The sequence below is a fragment of the Opisthocomus hoazin genome, chromosome 8 (assembly GCF_030867145.1).
Source record: "Opisthocomus hoazin isolate bOpiHoa1 chromosome 8, bOpiHoa1.hap1, whole genome shotgun sequence".
NCBI lineage: Eukaryota > Metazoa > Chordata > Aves > Opisthocomiformes > Opisthocomidae > Opisthocomus > Opisthocomus hoazin.
Window position 1 is genome coordinate 55,125,759 of NC_134421.1, and position 24,795 is coordinate 55,150,553.

Genomic DNA, 24,795 nt, shown 5'->3' on the forward strand with positions numbered 1-24,795 from the left:
TGAGCAGCGACATCTTCCACTAGACCAGGTTGCTCAGAGCTCCATCCAGCCTGGCCTTGAATACTGCCAGGGAGGGGGCATCCACAGCTTCTCTGGGCAACCTGTTCCTGTGTTTCACCACCCTCATGGTGAAGAATTTCTTCCTAATATCTAATTTAAATCTGCCCTCTTTTAGTTTAGAGCCATTCCTCCTTGTCCTATCACTACACAACCTTGTGAAAGGTGTGATCAGGTGGCTAAAAGCCCCATCCAACCTGGCCTTGAACACTTCCAGGGAGGGGGCATCCACAACTTCTTTCTTGTTCATAGAACAACCTGCTCCACCACACCTGTCACATCATCCTCATTATAAAAAATGTCTTCCTTCTGTCTAATCTAAATAGGCGTACCTCTTTTAATTTAAAACCATTACCCTTTGTCCTGTCACTACAGTCTTTGCTAAAAAGATTTTCTCTTTCTTCTATGCCTCCTTCACATATTGAAAGGCCACAATGAGGTCTCCCAGAAGCTTACTCTTGTACAGGCTGAACAACTCCAACTCTCTCAGCCTTTCTTCACAGGAGAGGCGTTCATTTTCATGGCCAAACAGTGCCACTCTCCTCCTAGACTCAAATCTTCCACACTGTACTGTACACAGCTTCTGATCCAGCAACGTAGTGTTGTTCAGTCTCCTTTTAATTTCATATCCGTCCCGCTTTGCCTTTTGGTTTTACTTGCTTTAAATTTATATACTTTAACACAGCTAAATGTATAGTATTTACTGTGAGGAAACATTTTCAAATATCTGCAATAAAACCAGGATAAAATAATATATATAGCACATTAACAAACATATGAAATACTCTAAATCTAAAACCCAAAATTCTCATTTCTGCAAGTCATTATAGTCCTCTTTATTTTATTTTATTCCCCAGTTTGGATAAGATACTTTAGAATCATGAAGCTCTCCAGGTATTAGGCAGCTTTGTTTCAAGTGTATGACCTGGGATTCTATTAATGATCAGTTCTGACCCCTACACCTCCCCGTAGACTCCTAGAGATAATGAGAAGAGAAGGGAATTATCGATCAAAAATAACGTGGCTTCCTTGTGGATCCTCAGTTTCTGTGTTAAACAAAATCAATCAATGCCAACTGAAAAGCATGTTAATCATAATGTATGAACAAGCTATATGAACTAAGATTCTATAGAAAACAATACTCTTGCAATGCTTGCAAAAGAATTAAAACTTTATTAAAATTTAAAAAGTAAAAAAAAAAAAAAAAAAGGCTTTGATTCACAGCATAAGTAGTCTGAATGCTTTGAATTCAGCTCCCTGAGCTCCAGCTATTCCAAATTTACGAATTTTGGATATGAGGATCAATATCCTGGGATTTCTCGTAGCATTTTTTGGTCATAAAAGTAGCCAGAACTCAAATCTAGAGCATGAGAATCTTCTAATTACAGAATTCAGGTAAGCAAATTAAAGATTGCCAGCCTCATTTTCTCAAGCAATTAAACTACTTTGCTCATACCACTTTTCCTCTCATCAACTGTTTCTATTTTCTGGAGAAAATTGCTGTTTATTTTTGAGCTATAAATATACATTGGACAGAATGACTGGAATCTATTGAACATTTAAATGTTCATCCCATTCTTGTCAGGTTAATATACTTGTATTTTAAGAAACACTTTGGCATAACAAACTTTATTTTCAGATAGATACGAACCTCGTGAAAGAACGCAAATGATGGTGCATGTGTACACACATTGTTATCAAAGACTTTTTGTCACTTGCTTTAAAACAATTTGAAATTAGTGAAGGTACTGGACAAAAACAGAGAATAATTTCTATCTTCCAATCTCTCACAGGCTCCAGCTTAAAAAACTGATGAAGCTTGACTGACACACAGGGAAATTACTCTGGTGATAAACCAGATGCGATGTTGAAATATAATATCTTATCAAAGTAATGCAACTGAGGTCATTGCTATGGAATTTGATCTCCAAAAAGGGACCAGGGAATGCTAGTTGTCAATAATAATAAAGTAACTAAAAGGGCAGGCAAATTACTGTCATAATATCATAAAACCTACATTCATGAATAAAAATTACACCACAACCAAACATACCAAATATACATGATGACTCGTGGGTTTAGGAATGAAACAATCAACCTTAAATCAAGCTTGAGATCAGGTTGAATATTGATGCCATTTTTTCAATTTAAATTAGCAATCTGCCATACTTTAAGACTGCTAGAAAAAGATAAAGAGTAAATCAGCACTCTCCATCACAGGGAAACCTTCCAAGAAAAACTCTGTTCTTCATGCTTTGCTCAGATCAAACCCTAAACATTGTATTTTCATTTTTAAGAATTCCATTTTTATCTATCTGACGTATATTATCTTTCATTTCTTAGGAAACTACCTTAGCTGATGTAGCAGTGGAAATCAGAGTGGATTTTAGTAATTAACTCAGGACTTACTCTAAGAGCTACATTGACACGTGCAATCTCAGACAACTCTTGTGAGGTTTAAGAGCCGTTAAATTACTTAGTCTTTTTGCTGCAATAATTGATACTTTTATTTCAGAGCTCCAGGAAATACACAGCATGACTGAATATATTCTAAGGCACTTCATTAATCAATGAACAAATGGTAGCCAGGTACAACACAATGTTTTTTAAGGTTGTAAAAGTTATCAACTTTGGTACTGATTCTTCAAAACACTCTCTTGCCAGAAGCTGTTAGCTAATGTTTTCTTGAGAGTAGGTTAGCAGGTCATGCTTAGCAGGTCACCTGCTTCCTTCACAAATGACTTCGCATTAGTTATTTAAGGTCTAAGGTCTAATTCTGCTACCTTGCTTCAAAAATAATCTCATTAAAATCATGGCAATATAAAGAGTAAAACTAAAAGAACCAAATCTTTGGAAAGTAAACTGGGATGAAAAAAACACTGCCCAATGTAACTTTTTTGTTTTTGACAGCAGAAATGAAATCTCAAATAGAAATTATGTTCCTAACATCAACTATAATACAGAAAATTTACAAAAAGCATACTCTGTGTCCTATTTCAGAAATCTCAGAGAAGGATTTATTTGTTTGTTTGGAAAACGGGATTTATAAGAAGAAAGTGAATGAAATGTCTGCTAGGCAGAAGATTTCTGTAGAGGAAAATACCTTTTATGGGGAAAAAAAAAAAACACAAAGAAAAAGTTTGGCTGTTGCACTCCGAAACCAGCAGTATTTGACTTAATATCAGAGACAAAACTGGCTTTTCTCAGACACAATTTTATGTAGATTTCATGTCCAGAAGAAATCATTTAGTAGCTCTGTTTTAAACACTTTGTTCTAGAAAGAAATATAAACAGTACGGAAAAATTCAATGCATATTCTTTAAACTATGAACCTGTTAAATTCACAGATGGATACTTGTTAGTCAATGGGCAATTTATCTGCCAGCTTTATTTGCAAGCAGAAGATTAGAGACAGGATAAAGTGCTTATTTATTCTTTGCTATATAATTGTGTTTATATGAACTATGTAAAATTATGTTTTTTAGCTTAATTCACAAATAAAACCTACAGATCAAAGATTTGGCTTGTGCCTTTTTCTTAATAATTAACTCGATATACAGTTCTAGGTATCATTAATCTTTTTGAGCTTTGATTACATAAGACCCCTAACAGTTTCCAGGAAAGCAAAGTAGCATGTCCTACATGTCTTGCAGTTATCACTCTTAGCAAAGGGCTCAACTTCCGAACTAACATTTCACAAAATACAGAACCGTGTTATTAGATCTTATTAGAACTATGTAGAAAAGCTTTAAAAAATGAATGATAATACTTGGACAGATAAGTTCATGGGAAGCTCAACTGATGAACTTCCCACTTATTTTTCAGATGTGGAGTATTACATAAAGAACCTTCTCCGATTACACAATATCTACCTATAGATCCTGTCATGCAGTGATGACCAAGCACATTGAAAGAAAAAGCAGAATTAGAAATAGTCCTTCTTTTATTTAGTTCCCAATAAAAGAAACAAATCAATAAATAAATAAATCAATTTCAAATATTAAATGGCCTCAGACCTTCCATACTTGGAAACTAAGCTAATATTGGCGGATGAGGTATAGTCATGTCTTCTTACCGACATGTACTTTCTAGCTACCTAAAGTCTCATCACCACAGGTGTCTTAAGGTAAGGCAGAGAAACAGTGAGTAGCAGCGAGTGCTAGACCTGATGTATATTAGGCACTCAGGATGAGGTAACTTACTCTAAGAAGGTGCCTTTTGCTCATCATGGGGTATAAAGAAAAACTGGAGTTACTAGGTTAGATAAATAACTGGATATCCAAGTTACAACAGATGCATCTCACCACAGGCCATCACTGACTGAGGAAAAAATGTTTTTATTTCCCTTCAGATATGCAAAACTCCTATTTTCCCTTACAACTTTGCTGCTTTAAAACGGGAAACATATGTTGAGTTTTTAAATTGCTAACAAGTATTTTTGCTAAAGTTACAACTATAAATGACAAAATAAAATAATTCATTTCTTAAACAATTAAATCTTATGATCTTACAATAAAACAGGAAAGGAAGGAAAAGAATTACTGGATATAGTATCACATTATGAAAAAGACAGCTAAGAAACCATCTTACAGAGTACCAAAAACAGTAAAAGGAAAATGCAAAAATAGAATGTGCATGTTGTTCTATATTTAGCTTTGTGGGTAGGCTCTGAAATCTCCTTTGAGCTGTCTTCTTTGATAATGACTGGTAAGACAACTCTGAGGCAACAGTAGGCTGTTCTCAGCAATATTTTTATTTGAGGACTCAAACCAGTCAGTATTCAAAGGCAATCTGTGAATTTATTACAGTTCTATACATAAGCATCTTCTTTATACTTTTGTTAGCTGAGCCTAGATCAGAACATACCATTTTGCATCAACTTTTTTCAATATATCTCCAATTTTAACATGAATGCTTGCTAATAGCCTTGCACTGGCAGACCTGTCTTGAAGATTGTCCCATTGTTACTGTCTTATTTAGCTGTAACACAAGAATTAATTTGTCTCAAAAAATGATTTCAAAGTGAAATACTTTCATACCTCCCTGTACGTCAGCATTTTTGCAGCTGCATGCTATCACTGCATCTGCAGTGAATCATACAAAATCATCTTTTTAAGGACACAAGAAATGCTGGACATGTGAGGTATATTCAGACACTATATCCCAGCTACAGTATCAGTGCTTTCTTCAACAAATTTAACTATCACACAGGAGCTTCCTAGTGGCATAAAACATTTGAGGCTCTTTTTGCAGTGTTTTTTTTAATGTTATAAAGAATAAAAAGTAAGGGGAAAAAAAAAGCCATTTCACTGCTAATTCTGTCATCACATGCAAAATATAACAGCACCATACCCTTAACGTTCAACTTCAGATCAAGCTAAAACAAAAGTGAAAATTCTAATCAAAAAAATTGTAACTGAAATATCTATACTATTAGTCATTGATACCCTTTCAAGGAATTTGAATAGTATTGCCATTGCTAGTTGGGACACATGAAAATTTCTTTTATGAGTTTTTAATTTTTATGACAAACTACCAGTTTACACCACTTTTGTATTGGCAGATTGTATTGATTGAATAGATCTTTGCTTCTTACCATCAACACAGGCTGGCCTTGCTCTTGTTGTACCGGCAATCTGTCCTTTTTTACATGCACAGCGAGCTGTTTGTCGGGCTATAGTCCTTCGGGGCTGACTGCTATCTCTGTCCAAAGTAACAATCTCACATGTACCTGCAGCCAGTTGACCTGGAAAAAGAACCAGCAACAGGTACCAGAGTCACTGAATGCACTACAGGCAATCTATTACAGCTGAGTAGAGTCATGGCCCTATGTCACCGCAGACATTCCACAACAAATGGGCAGCCAGCTGATGGATATAATCAAACCGAGATGACATACAATTTTTCTTTGTGGTGCACATACGCAAACCCTGCAAACTGGTTCTGTCAGTAAAAGATTATTGTTCCACAAAAGCCAGTGAGCTGAGGTCACACAGGTTACTTGTACTTATGTTGGCTAAGTAAAGGAACAATCTGCTTTCACAGCAATGAAATTTAAATGGTGTGCTCTTTATGTACTTTCAGAAAAGAAATTATAAAGTATACGGAAAATAGAAAAACTTCCCTACACGTCCATGAATATAATGAAGTCTTAACTGCTTTGTGTGTTGTTTTTGAAAGAAAAAGTCTTTTAGAGTATGCCTGTGTTTGACCAGATTGTCACTCCTTCAGTTCTTGCTTCATCCACATCGAATGGTAATTCATTCTCTACCTGACTCCTATCTGAAATAGTTGGTCTTTTTTCTTTTACCAAATTTACTATGTAACACCTGCAAATGACAGTAAAATGACACTGCCCTGTTAGCTCAATAACATTGTTTGCCTTTTATTGACTTTAATATACGTATCTTTTCCTGAATACCAAGGAAATCCACACCACCTAATTCTGAATTCAGACCATGCTATGAGAGGCAAAACAAAAAGTTGCAAAAAATTTTTGTGAAGAATATTAGTCTGAAGTTACTGGTATACATTTAAAATTATGTACTTCCTCCAGTACAACCAAGAGTAGGCTACTAGTATACCAAAATACTACCTTTTACAAGCAAAAAAGATACATTCCTGAATGTCAGTGCATAGTAAGATTGAAAAAAAATCCCAGTTAGCACTTCGTATTACATTCATTTTCTAGATTTTATTGCACAGTAATAAATATAACTTCTATTGGATTTTGTCTTTGTAGGCAATCAATTATAAGCCTTCAAATGAATATGTGCAAAAATGTATCTGCAAATCACAAGATTATTATATTTTGTTTTCATAAAAAATAAGATTTGCAAATGCAATATTGTATTTATAAAAAAGTCATGCAGTTTAAATAATATTCACAGTAAGTTATTTTTACACTGTTGAAATATTGAAAAAGAATGAGACAAAAAGAATAAATTTTAAAGCTCTAATAACATCAAAACTAAAAAAAAAAGTAAACACAAAAACCCCTGAAATATATATGAATGGCATTTCATTTAAGCCTAAAAGTGTAATGATATTTCTGTATACTGCATTTTTTCCATTCAGTATTCAAGTTTACCCAGTATATTCTTCTCAGAACCAGCTTATGATGCTTCCTATTGTGTGGATACTGTTTTTAACCTGTCAGAATAGCAAAATATCATAGGCTGTCAACAGCACTGTGACTGGTACACTGCTAAACCACCAAAATTGTGTGTTGTTGCGACTCCTACACTGCAGGGAATTACAACATGGTAAAACTGATGATCTCAAAGATGAATATGGAATAAGGTACTCCTGAAATTCATGCAAATATGTGACATATATGTAAGTAATATATATTAAGCATTTATAAATAAGATATTCATGATGGTGAACACTATCACCATAGTGTTTAAATAGCTCCTGGCAACTAGGCTTATGAGCCATGTTCAGTACTGTGTTTCTACTCTTTTCCACCCACTCTTTTAATAATCCACTTAAGGATAAATATACTGATGAGAGGATTTTTACTCTGTTGTGTGCTGTTTTTTTCTTTATTTCCTCTGAAATCTTGGATTAGAAAGCAAAGGTTTAGCAAGATAGTGGCACATGATTTTCCAGATAAGGAAAAGGGAAATCCAGCTACACTGAAACATCCTAAACTGAAAGAAAAGCATTATTTTCTCCCCTGTCACTAATATATTTCATTTTTGGTTGCAGGAGATGTATTGCTCCCAAGGAATATAGCTGTCTTAGTAGATCATGTAAAAAAGACATAATCAGAGGTGTATTTAGATCTTGACCCCTTAGACATTTGGACATCATTATTACGGTCCTATACTGAGAAGAGAGATTGAATGGAAGCCAAAGAAAAAGTGGAAGCATAAATATGATACGTGTAAGTGTTCCTGAGAGTATGGGTTGCCATATTCTCCACTATCTGTAAGTCTTTATACCATTGTTGCTTTCATTAAAAGAAATGGTAAATCATATAATCTAGGTGAATCATTTTATAAACCCCTATTTCGGAGGAAAGGAACTGGTTTTACAACACAGCGAAGGTGAATAAGGACTATACTCAGAGAAAAAGAACAAGGAAGCTTTATGTCAAGATAATTCGTGAAAGCAGAAAGCTTTCCAAGGAATGCAAGCAGTGACTATCGATAAGAACGCCTACAGATAATTTTTTCTGCTTTTGGACCAGTCCAGTTTTAGCTTTGCATAGGCTCATTTTGCGCCAGCTGGGCTATTTGGTTTTTATGATTATTTTCAGCTGTTTGTTTTGTTTAGAGATGATAATTTCTTCCAGGCACAAAGACTTCATTTTTTTCACGAACTTTGAAAACTGGGATACCTAAAGGCGAGCAATTCTACAGAAATATAATGTCATGCTGCCTTTCAAGAAATTTTGTACAGCTATTAAGAATAAGGGAAAATTGGAAGGATTTTCCTAACATTTCATAGATTTTTATTTCTTTTTTCAAAAATCTTTTCTCTGTTGACATTCTTGTTTCTATAGCAGAAGAATAGTAAAAGCTATTGCAGAGCTACAGCAGCTCTTCCCACATACATGACATAAATACTTCCTGAGCATTGTGTCACAGGGTGCAATGACTGCAAGTATATTGATCACTGCAACATAGTACACATCCACTGTTACTTGGCTTTAGATGGCTGTGAAGCCTGAAAAGTATTAGTTAAGGTTATGGAGGCTCACCTATAGAGAGAGAGCCGTCCTGTTGTAGAGCATATCTTCTCTGTTTCTCATTAAGTCAAGAGTAAGTCTACAGGATTAACTTCCTTAGATGACATGTATGCTACTTCAGCTTTTTAACAATTTAATTTAGACTTGTAAGGTACAAAATGATGGAACAAAAGCAATATACTTCTTATAAGTACTGAGTTTCAAGAATTAGGGTACCTTTCATTTTCAGGGAAGTTAACGTAGTGACCTCTTTAAAACATATTAATGAAAAAAGGCCATTCATCTGTGAGCCTCTGAACACTCTCCACTTCACTCCTAACCACAGAGAAGAAATCTTCAGGCAGCAACGAGTGGAGTTTCACTGGAGCTTTTCCATTTGAGAGATTCAGAGTCACAGTCTATGTAACAGTCGTAAACACTCCATATTTTCAGTAAATCGTATTTATGTGTTTTCAGTACACAAAGCAATTCACCATCTTCCAACCTGAATGAAATAATCTTGGGGAAAAAATCACAAGCATCATCAGAGAACTATGATTCAGTCTAGCTTTGTCTGAAAGTTTTTCTTCCAAGAACAAAAAAATGTCATTTTTTATTATTTTATGGACCAAGCATAAAGATTATTTCAGAGTTACTGTTTTCCAAGTAAATGAGTGGGTACTTATTTGTTGTTGTTACTGATTTAATGTTATTATATATAAAAAATATATATAAATATTTTTGATACATTTGTTTCAGTAATTTAGACCTCACTGGAAGTTATTTGATTTTATGTTGCCACAATCTGGCTACTGAACAGAGAAAAGGTTCAGGTTTGTTAATGCTTTTCTGTATTGTTGTATTGCACTCTTAAAATGCCAGTTGATGTGTCCCTTCTTTCTCCCACCACAAGCACACACGTTTCTATATGGTATTCTTTCAGGAAAAAGGAAAACTACAGGACTCAGAATTGAAAATGTAAGTCAAATTAAACAAAAATCAAAACTAAAAAACCCCACAACTGTTAAAATTCCAAATACAACAAGATTAGGCTTTTGGCTTCTAGTCTGCACCCAGAGACTTTTTTATAGTAATTCCTGAACTCAGCACCTATTTTGCTTTTTTCTGAATGAAGTTCCACCACGATCGGTTCTGAAACAGCTCTCTGTGAGACTCTCATGGAAGTCTGTAGGAATTAGTGAGTTTAGGTACATATATTTAGCAAATGGCACAGGAAATACTCAAGGTAAAACTATTGTATTTTTTTAAAGTTCTTTAGTACTGACACTCTTGAAAGAAAAGAGTTTGTTACTGAAAACTTTAAAAGTAAATGGTATTTTCTATTTGTGTTACTAAGAGCCCTCTGTGAACTACTTGCCATTGCTGAAAGAACAAAGCTTTTGAAAGATCTGTATTGTCTGTCATAGGTAAAACCCTCAAATATTTAGTATTTTCATATTACATGGAGGGTAGCTGGGACAATACTTTAATTTTCTGTGGAGGAAAATATTTCTGTTTTCTTACAGAAAATAAACACTGCCTTTTTAAAATCTGCCTCTGAATTTTTAATTTATGCATGCTGAAAAGCTGAAGACTTTCCCTCAAATTCATTTAAATAAATAAAATCAGATGATAAGCTCATGGTATCTGCAGGTACCATGAAAATAAAACTTGATCTAAATACACGGGTCTTTCCAGGGTTTTAGATTCCATGTTTATCCAGAAAATCTATTTCTCAGTTGTATGTGCAGGCTTATATTATAGTTTCAGTGAACAATTTTTCCATGCATCACCAATTTGATGCCTAGCAACACAAGCTCTTTGAGTTCAAAATGCATCGTTTGATGTTATTAAAAATCTTGGCTGGATTCAGATACTCTTTTGTCAGTGAACACAATGCATGGGTTGCTTCAAAATCAGATCATAGGAATACATTCAGTAGTTTTCTATTACAACATTGAAGTCTTTCTGACAACAGAGCCATGCCAGCTCCTGAGCAGAGGTGAATATCAACAATTCCTACTGAAATAAGGGCGAACTTAAGTACGTAGTGTCACTCATGATTTGTAGTTTGACATTCACTCGAATAACAAGTACTTAAACATATTTCAATAAAAAAAAATAAAAAGTATATAATTAAGCGGAATTTGAAATTTTTTATTAGATATCCTTCCTCAAAGATAATCCTCCTATCCATTGATCACAAGTACCAATCTCTTACACTGAACATCATCCAATTTCAGACAGTCATATTACATTTTCTCTTTCAATTTTAGTCCAGAATGACAGAGATTAGGGCAAGGAATCAGTTTGCCCCAAAGAACCACACTCGTGTTTAAGCTACAATAGCAAAATTTGTAGAAATCCAACTAGCGTAAAATAAGAAAGCTACTGAAAAAACATATTTAATCTGAAGTAACAGATCGGAATTGGCTCAGCTTGTGTAACTCAGTGTGGGGAAATCCTGTTCAAATGAATCAGCACAATTTCAGAATAACTATCAAATAAGAACATTATCGCAATCTTAATTTATGAGATACAAGGGCATTTCAATTTTTCAATAGAATATATTCATAGAAATATGAATATTTCCCTTTTCTGTTACTTAAGTCACTGACAGTGAAAGGATTTGTTTAAAGATGCTTCGTATATCGTATAGGACCTTGTATCTTGCTATTGAAACAAACGTTGAGGATGTTTAAGTAACAGACTACACAAAGCAATTCTTCATGCCAGTACAGTTACACAACCTGTTTAAAATGGTCTTTACCAATTTTTCTTGAGAGTATGATTATGCTGTCAGTAGAAGACAGGAGCAACACCACTGCCTGAAACAAAAAGTAACTAATTTGGATAATCCTAACTACTGATATAACCCACATGTGTCCAGTAAATTAAAAAGCAGCACACCAGTTTTTTTTCAAAACTTTCCATAGTTCTACTTCATTACAGATTCAGAGCTGTATTTGGCTGGAATCAGCCTTAACATGTGCCCTCTGTAGCTTCCCAATCTTAAAAGTAGTGATTCTGGATTTTAGTGGTATGAAAAAAGAGAATCTGTCTCAAAAGATGTGGTTTTAGTGTTCATTTTATGCAGGAAAACTCACTGTAGAACCTAGTTGAGTAAAACTTATAAATAACAAGAGAAAAATACAATCAATGCCTTCTCCTTTTAAAAGTCAGTTTAAGTACTTTCTGAGTTCCATTGCAACGAAACAGTACATTATGTCCCCTTAGTAATTACTAATCTTATTGCAATTTTCAGACTACCACTTAGCCATCTCCAGCACATAAACAGCACAGACATTAGGAGGATGGGAAAACAGCTTTCAGCCATTCCATTCTGAAATAAGCAGTAAATTTTAATTAAGATAGATTCCACTCTTCTAAATATGTGCACAGGAAAGAAAATAGCATCTGTGGAGATTCAAGTTACATTCAGGACCCATTTTGAGAATTCTCTTTTTCCCAGATAAGACTAATGTCCCAACTTACTGCACCTGATACTGCTAGTGTAGATAATTGCTTAGTATTTTGTTGTGTAATTAGGAAACCTTTCCCCTATATCTTACTATTAAAAACATAACAGAAAGAAAAATCAGTGTAAAACTGAAGTTCAGTAAAAACAAACTTCAAGACTGAAGTTTCTGAAGGCAATTCTCAAACAGAAATGGTACAAAGTGGAATTCCAGTCAGAAAACGCTTGTAAAATCAAGGCAAGGATGCACAAATCAATGCAGAAGCCAAGGCATTCATATATATGAACCTACTTCTAAACAAATTTTCCTATTTGGTACACTACTTTAAAAAGAAATTCATACAGATTCTATGGTTTTAGGACATGGCGATGTCATTTCTCAAACTCCTATACAGTCTCAGGTCAAAACCAACACATTTGATATGCTGTATTTTACAAAAAAAGAAAGAAAAAGAAGACCACAGCTCAAGTACAGTATTTAGAGAGAAATTGATGTCAGAGCCCTGAGGGCTACAACAGGCCTCACTGCTCACTGCTCCTGCCTGGCACAGCCTGCCCGCAGCCCAGGACCCCATTCCAGCCCCCACAGCTCCCCACAGCCCTGCCCTGCCCGGCTATGGGTCCTGCTGAGCCAGGCCCACCTGTGGGCCCACAGTCCAGCCTCGGCCTGTCCCCGTCCCCAGGGAGGTGCCTGATGGCCAGGGCTGGGGCTGCCCCGGTGCCTCCCTGGCTGCCAGGCCCTGCCCTGGTGGGGCTCCTGGGGAGCATCCCGCTGATTCCAGCACGAAGACTGGAAATTCACCAAGCTGCAGCTCCAGAAGACCCAGTGAAATGTCTTTAATGCATAGTCACACAAAACTCAACCAAATTAATCCCACTAATGCTGATTTCATGATTATTATATATGCCTCCCAGCCTAGTAATTTCTGGGGTTTTGTCTCAAGTTTCCAAGTCTCTTTTTGTATAGTGACCTAAAAGCAGACCTTACAAATAAGGAAATTATATAACTGATGCTACCAAAAAGAAATAGAAACAACAAGGCATTTGAGTCTTTTCTCTTTTAGTCCTGCCTCTATGTAAGTCAGCGTGAACTGCAAATCTCAGCTACACAAAGCTCCTCCAAGGAGGACCTGTAGCTCTGAGGGCCTCCTGTTCACTCCTCTTCATGCAGGTTTAGTTAATTGCTTCTGGAGGCCTCTATTGGTTACAAAAAGGAAATAACTGCATGAATTCAGGATTAAACAAAAAGTTATGCTTATTTGCATATGTTGGAAAGTGGCTGTCACTCTATTACTTTCCTAAAAATATTTAAAACTGTTAAAAAAAAAGAAAAAGGAAGAAGAAAAACACCCTTCCATGTCTTTACCAGCCTCTACATGTAAAATAAATCTAGTCTGTTTATAAAACAAACAGAACAGCCATAGGGGGAAAAATGTTATTGGAGAGATGCTGATATTTCTCTTGAGAAAGACAGGAATAAAAAGCATAGGTTTGTCTAAAAAGCTACTGACATTTGTTGGAGCCAGAAGCTGTATGTCAGGAAGGAACAAGTCTGTTGTGTTAGCAAAATATGTCACTGCAGGGAGCATGAAATCCATTTCAAGGAACATGCAGATAAAGTCATCTATCAGAAGCAGATATAATGTAGCAGCAAAGGTAGCAATGTTTCGAACTTCTCCAGTTTTCCTTTTTACAAACTGTTTGTTATTCTAGATGACGTGAAAACTATTTACATATGTAACACAGACTCTAAAAAGTCATCATACAAATGCCCTTCCTACTGGTATCAAGATCTGCATTGCAAGATCCTGGGTTCAACAGCAGATGTGGGGTAAAATTTGGTGCAGTAGGGGTCATGTGGGAAAGGAGAACCTATATGCTGAAATTTTATTTTCTTATATCCTATCAATATGCCTTAGTTCTTAAACTGCAGAAATAATAATTCTAACTACCATTCACCACAAAGTGCGTGATATCCTACGCAACAAGAACTGTGTCATTCTTCCATGCCTGTGGCCAAAGAATGCAGCTGGAAACAACTGCTACCTAACAATATCCAGCCTGGTTAACGTGCCATATATTAACTCCTACCTATCAATGAATGAAAAATTCAAATGATGGACATTTTCTGTCATTTTGGTGGGACAAATGTGATCACACTAAATCATCCACTGTACTCTTACCAGATTTAAATTATTTCTTTAAAATAAACCTGTTTATTTTGACTACTGTCTGTAACACTACACTTCCCTTTTTGCACAAGCCTATGACACAGAAATCTGTTTTCTTTCTAGTGATAGCACTGTGATGTAGTTGTTTTTTTGGTAATCTACATGGTAGGTTTAGTGTGAAATCGCTAGATAACAGAGGAAATGTTCTAGTAACTTGTGTCACTCTTTTGCCATTTTTATTCATGGAAAGAGTCCATAAACATTCTCCATACAAAATACAGTCTCTCAAGACTTTGTACTCTGTGGTACTGCATTTACTGAGAATATACAGGTACAACAGCTCACACACAACCACAGGGAAATATAAACTTATCTTAGTAACACTGCAAAATAAACACTGAAAAATAGAGGCACTGAAGTAGCATAGTACCCATATCCAAGAAGTAAACAAATTCCAACAGTTCTGAATGTCTTACTACACCTGAGAAGAAATAATGCCACTGAATAACATACGACATTAATCACACGTATTACAGATGAAGCCAAATGAGGGTTTGATGCTGAGAATCTTCAGCAGACAAAGGATCCTGAGGCCTAAAGCTTCAACAGGCAGAATTTGCACCACTTGATGTGCCTCTCTCTCTGCAGTGACTGTAAAGGAAGTTTATGGTGCATAGGTTCAGTTAATCGGGGTGCTAGCATGAATTCTCAAATCGAGCACATCATAAGGACCAGAACAGAACGGCATGTATCTGCTGCATCTGCTGCTCCTTCTTGCTTAGCTCTCTGTTTCATTACTGAGCACGTAAGAACAGTGTAATGTTCCTCCGTGTACCTGCCTCTACACGTTTACTGCATGGAGCGACCAAGTCCCTCGCTTAGGTGCTATGCTGAGCACCTGGCTAGATTTTGCACACAAACCCAACTATTGCAGGTACATCACCACGGTTTTAGACAATTAAATTGTCTTAAAAGTTAAGAAATACAGATGTAGTACAGTAAATAAACATATCCTTTCTGTTGGACTAATACCAAACTTCAGCACCAAACAGAGAAAGTGGACTTGACAGACTCCTTAACTGATGGATTTGAGTGATGGCTTTCATTTTGAAGGTTTGTCTGAGAACAGTGTTTTACGTAAGTGTGACAGAGAAGCATGAGTATGGTGGCTATTATTCTCAGCTGTTCTACAGACTTGGAGGAGTGATTTTCTGTCTGGGCCAGCTTCACTGCTGCACTTTCCATTTTTATCCGTTTTGCTCAACATGACTTATGAAACAGGTGCACACTGAAACTAAAAGTTTTCATGGATGAAATCCATGATTTTTATATCCTCATTTCTAGTCCTCCAAGAAGATAACCATTTATGGGATAAGCTTCTCTTCTGCACAAGTCAGAAGAGGGTGACAGCAAAAGAGGTTTAAAGCTGCTCACACATATCCAAGGCTACCCGAAGACAGTGCAGTGAGCAAGGACTACAGTCATCTCAATCACCTTTACAAATCAGTAAAGGGCTCAGGATTAGAGACATACACAATACCTCTTCCTGTGTCTCATTTATCAGGAACAATGTCTTCCATTTACACCACTAAGTGTTCAATCATTGTGTACTCCCACCATCCATTATTTCACCTCTAAACCATAGAAAGGCTTACCCTCAAAGAAGATCTATGTCATGTATACATTCACAGCAGATATAGAATATAATCTCAAGATAACTGAAAATCTGAAAACATTTGAAGTGTATAAATCCATTCTGTGCTTAGCAGCTGTAAAATAGACACAAACAAAACTATCAACAGAAGGAAATCTTAAAGGTATGTGTTCATAGCATAGAAGGCAATGTTAAAAAGTCTTTACACTGATGACCTTTTAAAAAACTTTAAATTAACCTTTTTTATTATAATTATTCCCCCTATAACAAGGTCCATCTTTTTATGTACTGCTTATCAGTTTTACTAGCTAATAAAAAGTTAAATTATGCTATCAATTTCCCAATGAATGCCTAATAAATAATACTTCCTCAGAACAAAGTCCTTAATAAAAAGGAATGAAAATGAGGCCTGTCACTGTTTTACTCAGCATTTTGATGAACTAAGTTTATTATTACTCATTCTGTACCATCCTGAAATACGCTGAAATACATAAAACAGACTGTAGGTTAGTTTCTTAAACACAAAAAATGTGTACTTAGATAAACACACACATGTATATGCATAAACATATGCTTTGCAGAAGGATGTGCTGTACTATGAGACCTTGAAGTTGAAGGTGGTTTGTTGCCTTTGTTGGCGTGGCGACCTGGTTCAGGAACGGCACGGCGACCTACTGGTTATCAGGAGAGGAGGGGGGGGGCCTACCTTTCCGTACAGCACGACATCTTCCGACCGCCAGGCCCTAACTATCCACAGTGGTTCAGAATGTATTGATTCTCCTATTGATCATAAGATATAAGCAATTTGCCAAGACCTTTCACAATAGCTATTATACTAATACCTCAGAGTGAATCAGTATGCCTACTCTTTATGATACTGTACTAAATGGATGCAATATTTTTCCTTCACAGTATATAACTTTTAGTCTAACCCAGAGAAAAATCTCAAAGTAGAAACTACCTGTGTAAGAAATCCCACTGATTTGTAAGGGAATGCCACATGCAAAAAAAAAAGTCATGTCCGAGACTGGCATTGGCTATGCTTTGCACTGCTTGTTCTCACCTACTTGCTAGAACTTTGACACTACAATATTGACTGTAGTAAATATTTCAGTGTTCTGACTGTCTGGTGGATGACACTAAATTATCCCCTCAAATTTGTGATTAAGTGTATCATAAGTCATCATAAACTATATTCCATCTTTCATCAGCTAAGCCTCTAAGAAGAAAAACTAAGCATGTGAGATGTGATCAGCTCAATGGGTCACACTGAAGCAGCACTGACCCGAAGTTCTCTGGTGCAGAGGACAACAAGAAAGCTGTCAAGTTTAAGAGCACTGAGCATAACTAGGTGCTCCTCCTCATCCAGAGGACATGCTGAAGGAGAACCGTTAACGTTGTGGAGAAGCATTAACATTTCCTACCCTCCTTTTGGTGAATATACTTAAGTTGTTTAGGTCAATGATACTGATACTGGGTTTCTGTGGTAATGGTATGTAGGCAGGAGAAAGTATAAAATTCATGAACAGGAGAATGATCCCACTGGGATGAGTAAGCAAGCAGCAAAGAGAGATTTATTGAATGAATGTTTGCACTCACCAGATGTAATAAAAATTGAACGATATCAAGCAGTTCCAGTACATATGTGAGAGATACATGGTCATGTTGACTACTTATGGTCTACCCTTCTTATTTTAATTTTCCCAATGGCAATATAACAGCTTGAATGAAAACTGAGGATAAGCTGATATGAATCAGAACAGAAAAGCTGGCAATAAATATTTCATTAAAAAAGGGTTTCTGAAAGGCCATATAAACTTTTGTCTAAATGCTTCAAATCCAAAATGTATGAGGTTCAAACAAAATAAAGTTATTTTAATTAAGTATAGGCAATCTGAATTCATACAGCAACTGTTAAAGGAAGAGTCATTATGACACCAAGACAAATCCAATCATTCAGACCAAAGATGGGGTAGGTTGTCTCTAGAGAAAATAGGCAAACACAAGCATGTATTACCTAAGAGGCAACCAAGGGTAGTGAATTGAATGATTAAACACAGCTGTAACTACACATCACATTATTTGTGTGTATGTCGATGCACACACACATATATTTTGGTCTCCTTCTGAGGAGGATAACAGCAGAGGGAGACAGTCAATTTGCAATGAAGTGAACATCCCTTAACCTCATTGCAAGAGAAACATGAGCCTGGTTATATACAGAAAACAGTGACTGTATTATTGTCCTTTAGAGGAAGGAATGTATTAAACAGCAATTACAAGGTCTTGGTTTAAAAAAGGAAGGACAATCAAAAGACTAGGATTCAGTTTTTGATGTTGCTATATATTTTCTGCACTGGCTGGCCATTTTGTTCTTGTTAACAGGAGGATACAGCACTATTGTCAGTGGAACTACACTACCAGCAAACTCACAGTAGTCTAAAGCTGAAGCCATGAGAATTGCAATATGAATCAAAATTCAGTTCTTCTAATCTGCTGAAACTTAAAGAATTAAAGAACTACAGTTCTTCTCTACTTTTAAGTGAAAACAGTTGTACACCTTTTGTACAACATGAATCTTTGCACAATGACTAATCCTGCTCCCAATATAATTAATCGAAATTTTACCACTAACTTCACAAACAGCAAATTCAATAAAATCATGAGTCTCCACACTCCCAATACCAGCCCTTTAGCAAATCTGTGTTATGTCTTAAATAACTGTGATTCTGACCCAGGACATTTGTCAAATGAATTGTTATCCAAGTGAAAGCTCTATTTTAAGAACCATTCACTTTGTATGACTTTGTATGTACCACAAGTCATGGTAGCAGCTCTGAACAAAGGTGCTCTGGGATCAGGAAGAAGAGATAGGCAAAGCCAAAGGCACATTTCTTCAGTGTTGTACACAGCATTGCACTGTATGACTATTCTGTGGCCCCTCTATCTTTTTCAGACTAGATAACCCTCAGGCATCCCTTCCACCCTAGTCATTCTATGATTAAATGATTCAAATAATGTACCAGTATACACTAGTGTAACCTGTGTCTATACTCTTGTATATGTAGCAACTTGCTTATGGCTGTTGATGCTTTAGTCTTTAAAACATGCGAATTTGGTTCACCACTTCTATTCTAGCAATTTCAAGTGGACGATTTGTCTTTTCTACTGCTTTGCGATTTCATATATTAATATCAATTTGCCGAAGTAGAACTGTTCTGTCGATAAAAGATAAGTTTACTCCAATACCATTCCATTTAATACCTGAATTCTGATATCTTCAATCAACAGGCTTCCCAGAGAGGTTGTGGAGTCTCCTTCTCTGGAGATATTCAAAACCCACTTGGACGAAGTCCTGTGCAACCTGCTCTAGGTGAACCTGCTTTTGAAGGGGGGGTTGGACTAGATGATCCCCGGAGGTCCCTTCCAACCCCTACCATTCTGTGATTCTGTGAAACAAATCTGGTCACTGCTGGAAAAGCAAATTCAGTAAAAGATCCGAAGACCTTAATAAGAGTAAAGTGTATACATAAACTATTTCTGACTATGCAAAACTCCTTAAGAGAATATAAAACTACATGTAATATAGAAATAGTGTATATACATAGTATCTGTATATATAATGTACAATATAAATTGTGTATACTTGAAAATTGTTAGGGTATATTCCCCTCTCAAAAACTTCAGAGATGATAGAACATTGCTTGATGACACAAATCGGCATTAGTATCTAACCAGAACACATAAGTAAAATTATTGCCTAAATAGCAAATATACACTTCTGTGTACTTTTGTGTATATATATATATACTTATGCATATGTATGTGTATGCATATATATGTTTTATAGATGAATTATAGATGACATCTACTAGGAAAGAAGAGTAAATTATGGATGAAATAAATGGATTGTGAAAGGATGTTTTGAAGTACACATATTACATCATGTTGACACATATGCATGTCTCATATAAACCTTATGCACAAAAATGTATACATTGCTATTAACTCACATTTTCCTATTAAGATCAGCAATACTATTTCCCATGCAATGTGCCCAGTTGTAAATGGGTATAGAAACACAAAGCAGTGAAACACCAGGCCTTTGAACTGCAAGGAACAGGAAATTTGGCTCCATTCTCAACAATGAATATTTAATGGTTCCCTGTTCCACTTACATCTGACAGTCCTTCCTACCAATTATCCTTTTCACTAACCGTAGCACTTAAAACAAGAGTAAAAGATCAAGACTGGACGGGTTGCTTAACCCTTCACATAAACCTCTGCAGAGTCAGGCAAATGTTGCGAAGTCCGAACACTTTTTCTCCTCTTTTTCAATACGATTACATAACTGACACGTTGCATCCTCTCCTATGCAGTGAGAGTTTCATAGTGATGACTGAGATTGTATATACAATCTTACACACATAAATGTATGCCCATACTCACAAACACAAAACAGATGCGTATCATATCCTATCATACGATGGAACAGGAAATGATAATATCAAGTTTTTTTGCCTTCCTCCTATGAGAAAAAATCATTGATAGTAGTTACTGTGTCATCAGTGGGCAACTGGAAGAAAAAAACAAACAGTAAAAAGGAGAAAACCCTCAACATATCGAGGCAACCAATCCATTGCACATTGTAACAGGTCTCTTGAGTGAAGAGACTTCCTTGGAGTTGGTGAAAAATTCGCATCTTTGCCAAAGCTCCTTGGTGACAAAGGATGCAGATCTTGATATTTCAGTCGCTAAACACAAAGCAGTAGAATCAGTAAACATCAAAGAAAACAAATCTATTTAATAATCTCATTAGTTTCTACCTTCCATTTTTCCAAGGGTGGAGCTGTATCCAGTGACAGTGTAAACATTTTACTTTGCACAGTCTAAGAATCACCATAGAAGAGTGTAATTAGCGCTGGAAAGACATTCTTACGGAAGTATTTTGATTTCAAAAGATTGTTGGAGTGATTGTCACCCCTGCTGTGCTTGGATTCTCTCTTGATGTGCATAAAGTGTGAATGCAGAATGCATTATTATGAAACTCACTCGTCCTTGCCTTTGTGTGCTCATTGCTTTTGCCATCTTGTGGTGACCAAAAATAGAAATCTACAGAGCAGCATATAATTCACACTAGAATAATGTTGCTGCATTTTTAAATGAACTCTTCAGTGCACATACTGAAGATCTACAACTCAAACCATGCTCTGCATTTTGTCATTTATTTAACAAATGTGCATTCATTTTCCTTTTCAGATTGAGCTCACTTAAAAATAAAAATCGTAGTCTAAACACTTAAAATAAGCACAAACATCAATTAATACTACATAAATATCTCCAAAAGGATTTTACCAAAATACACTGAGAACTTCTTTTTAAGGAATTAAAGTGCTTCTGTTCTCTCAGGACGTATAAAGGCAATACCTTTATAAAAATTGCCATGTAGCCCAACTACAGAACAGTTTAATGTGTGCTAAAAGAAATTGGATTTGAACTTCATAAACTAGTCAATAATTATTCATGGAACAAAGTCATTTGTGGGTTTTAGTTTGTGGTTTCTTCTTTAAAGTATAAAGAAAAGCAACGAATATAAAGTATCTACCCCTCCTGACTTTAACTTTTAAAAGAAGTAACACATTTTTGAGTTAGTGGTCCCAAGGGAGAGAAGATGAGGCCTTCTGTTGCTAAGCAAGAGTTTGCCAGTTATTTCAAGCTTTAGATGAGTACAAGCAATAATCACTACTGCCTGAAATATATTGGAATGAAAGTACATGGGACCATTCATGACACTTCATCAGCATGCAGGAGGCAAACAGAGTGACTGCAGTGATTGAATACAGGCTCAGACTACTGGCTTTAATCTCCATCTCATTCATTCAGCCTTTACTTTTGGCACAGCTGTATGATAAACACTCTGACATTCTTCCTTGCCCACTCTCCTTTGGAATCCCATGATTGCTGTGTGCATATTTGTTACATATTAAAGGTAGTCGGGTGTTTTTTTTTCTTTTTTTCCCCAGAAAAAATGCCATAAATATTTAGATATGGGTAATCTAAAGGTTTATTACTGTTGCTATCAAAGCACCATTATTTTCCTGAAGGGAAGTCATGTTCACTTTGTCTCTGCAGACATCTTAAAACAAAACAAGGTAAATTTATAATTCATACTAATTCTTTCTACTACCTTCTGTGCAAATTTGCATATATAGAGTGAATGTATATGATTGTAATAAATAAAGTATAACTGGTTTACAATGGTATTACACAGAATTTTAACACTATTGCTGATGTTAACGAAATTCTGACCTTAGAGAAATTGCAGTTCATTGCTCAGTATTGGGCTTTTTACTTGTTTTGTTTTTTTTAATTTTTGTTGTATATCACTCACCTTCTTGACAAGAAGAGCTTATGTGCAGTTCCGTATCATCTTCCCTGAAATTGCCTTGGCTTTACACCCAGCAGGTACTAAGGGTTCTGAATAGCTTAGGGCCTAACTGGTAGCTTAAACATACTATAGTAAAGTTAATGGAGTTACATAAGCAAAGTCAGTAAGAAGTAGAAACCCCTGCAACTCTGCAATTGGGTAGCGATTGTGTTGTTGATGTGACACTTGTGTCGATAACTTCTCTTTTTATTACTCCTTGAACAAATTAAAACACCCAATAGCTTTGGGGAAATCTGCCTGGTCTTCTTCAAGAAGTTAGGCTGAATTCTCCTGCTCAGTATGCCAGACGCCCTGAAATCACAAGCCTGCTACACAAAACTATCACAGCTTTTCACTCGCTTTTTGAATTGTATTGAAATTGATGCTGTTTGATCACTACAACAGTTGTAATTTGATAAAAAAGGTAATCTTAAACCAAACAAAATACTATAAAGAATCTATCTAATACTCTCCATTCTGACTAAAATGGGAAAGAATTTGCAGTTTAGCTGACTGAAGGCATGTGGCCATTCCTTAAACTTCGGAGGGACAGAGGTGTGCAGGGCTGGTTCTAGAGTGCCTGTTACCGACGTGAAGATGCCAGTTCTCTTACACTAAGTTTTATCTGCTGCCAAAGAGTTACTGAGCAGCCAACATAACAAAAATAAAGAAAGAGAGAGGAAAAAACCACACCCTGTTCATGCAACATACAACACCACCTCTTTCAACTAAAGAGCAATTGATAGGCTGCATTGAAATCTGGAGACAGCAAACAGATCACTGAGTGAAGGAGATAGAAAAGATGAACTTTGCAGGTTCCCAGGGAGACACAGAAATATCCTTGGGATAGCTAAAATAAATCTTATAAAGAAAAAAATACTCAGTTAACTACAATGCTACCTAAAGGAAGGGTTCTAAAATCTATGTTCAGATAACAAAGCAAATTCTGTATTTTCTACTCTGTTTTTTATATCCAGGTTTAACTTGCAATAAAGTCTACTAGATTTCTAAAGCATATGAAACTTTCTCTTGATTCAAATGTTACCAAAGACAGCAACAGAGAAGTGGAAAAGTGTTTGAAAAGACCCTCTTGAGCTTTTCTGTACTTAAGTAGCAGCAAACAATCCAGCACCTTCCACTAAGTACTCTTATATTATGCACTCTTAAGGAACCAATTTCATCACCTATTCACTTCAATTGAAATAAAAAAAAAAAACACTTTGAATTTGAAAAAACTCAGTCCATCAATTGTGAGAGATAAAAATCTTCTAAGTAGCAATAACAAATGAACACAACACACGTAGCATAACAGACTAATCTTAGGACCTGTACATCCTTATGGAAAAGGGAGCTAGGATGACTCCATCTCCACTGTAGTGCAAATACCTTGAATTGTCAGCTAAGGACTGACACCACTCTATTTATTAAACACTTTCCTACTGTGACAGTTCTATCTTTCCTGAAAACAATCATTCACTATTAGTAATTGGTCAGTAATCTTGAATGATGTGACTATACCAGCTTACATTACGTTGTTTTTTTTTTTTTATTCTTTATTTAAAAACAGAGAATGTCACCACCACAAAAATATCACAAGTTTCAGAGCCCACTCCAAAATGTTCATACTGGCTGCTTAATTCCAGTAATTTTTCCTTAATTAAGAACAACAGGCTTCCTTGCCAAGAAGTTAAATGTACTACCAAAAAACAACTGAAAAAAAATCACAACTGTTCAACAGGGTGCACAATCTGATTTATTTAAGGCAGATATGAAAAAAACATTCTGTTCATGAGACATCTATGTCTTAAAGTAACTGTTCTATCAACCGTTCTTATTTCTAACGTAGAAGTTACTTAGGATGTATTGTAACTGGTGGGCTAACAGACTAACAGGCCACAGAAAAGGAAAAATGACACATGATTGCAGGTAACCTACCAGTTTACTGGAAATATAAATGATGAATATCACAGGAGACATTACCAGTGCATTGTGACCTACTTAAAAAAAGAAAAAAAACATTTTTATTTTTTTTTTATTCCAGCGGTTAGATCTTCCTTTTTAACACCATCAGACAAAGCAGCTTGCTCTCTTTCTTTTCTCCATCTCACTTTCTTTCCTTATTAAATGTAGGGCAAGAGCAACCTTGCTTCCCAGTGTCAGGATTTATGAAGTCCTTTTCACAGTATCCAAAGATTTGCAATAAAACCATCCTGACCTTGGTTAAAAAGAAAATCACTCTGAATGAGTTTAATGAAGATTTGAAGAAATGGCCTTGGTGGTGTACTTTGAATGAAAAAGTAATAGTGTCTACATTCTGCCTTGTACTTTATG

General features: G+C 35.9%; 1 protein-coding gene across 10 annotated transcripts in view; it reads right to left on the reverse strand.

Annotated features, from left to right (window-relative positions):
- Nucleotides 1–24,795, reverse strand: part of TAFA5 (TAFA chemokine like family member 5) — a 495,240-nt gene that overhangs the window by 241,062 nt on the left and 229,383 nt on the right. For all 10 annotated transcript variants that reach the window (XR_012764914.1, XR_012764911.1, XR_012764910.1 and 7 more), the window contains one exon: nucleotides 5,654–5,803. Coding sequence is in view for 6 of the 10 variants with exons in the window: in XM_075429210.1 (XP_075285325.1) it covers nucleotides 5,654–5,803 (150 nt within the window). In the remaining 4 variants the exon portion in view is untranslated. The remainder of the gene's footprint in view (nucleotides 1–5,653; nucleotides 5,804–24,795) is intronic.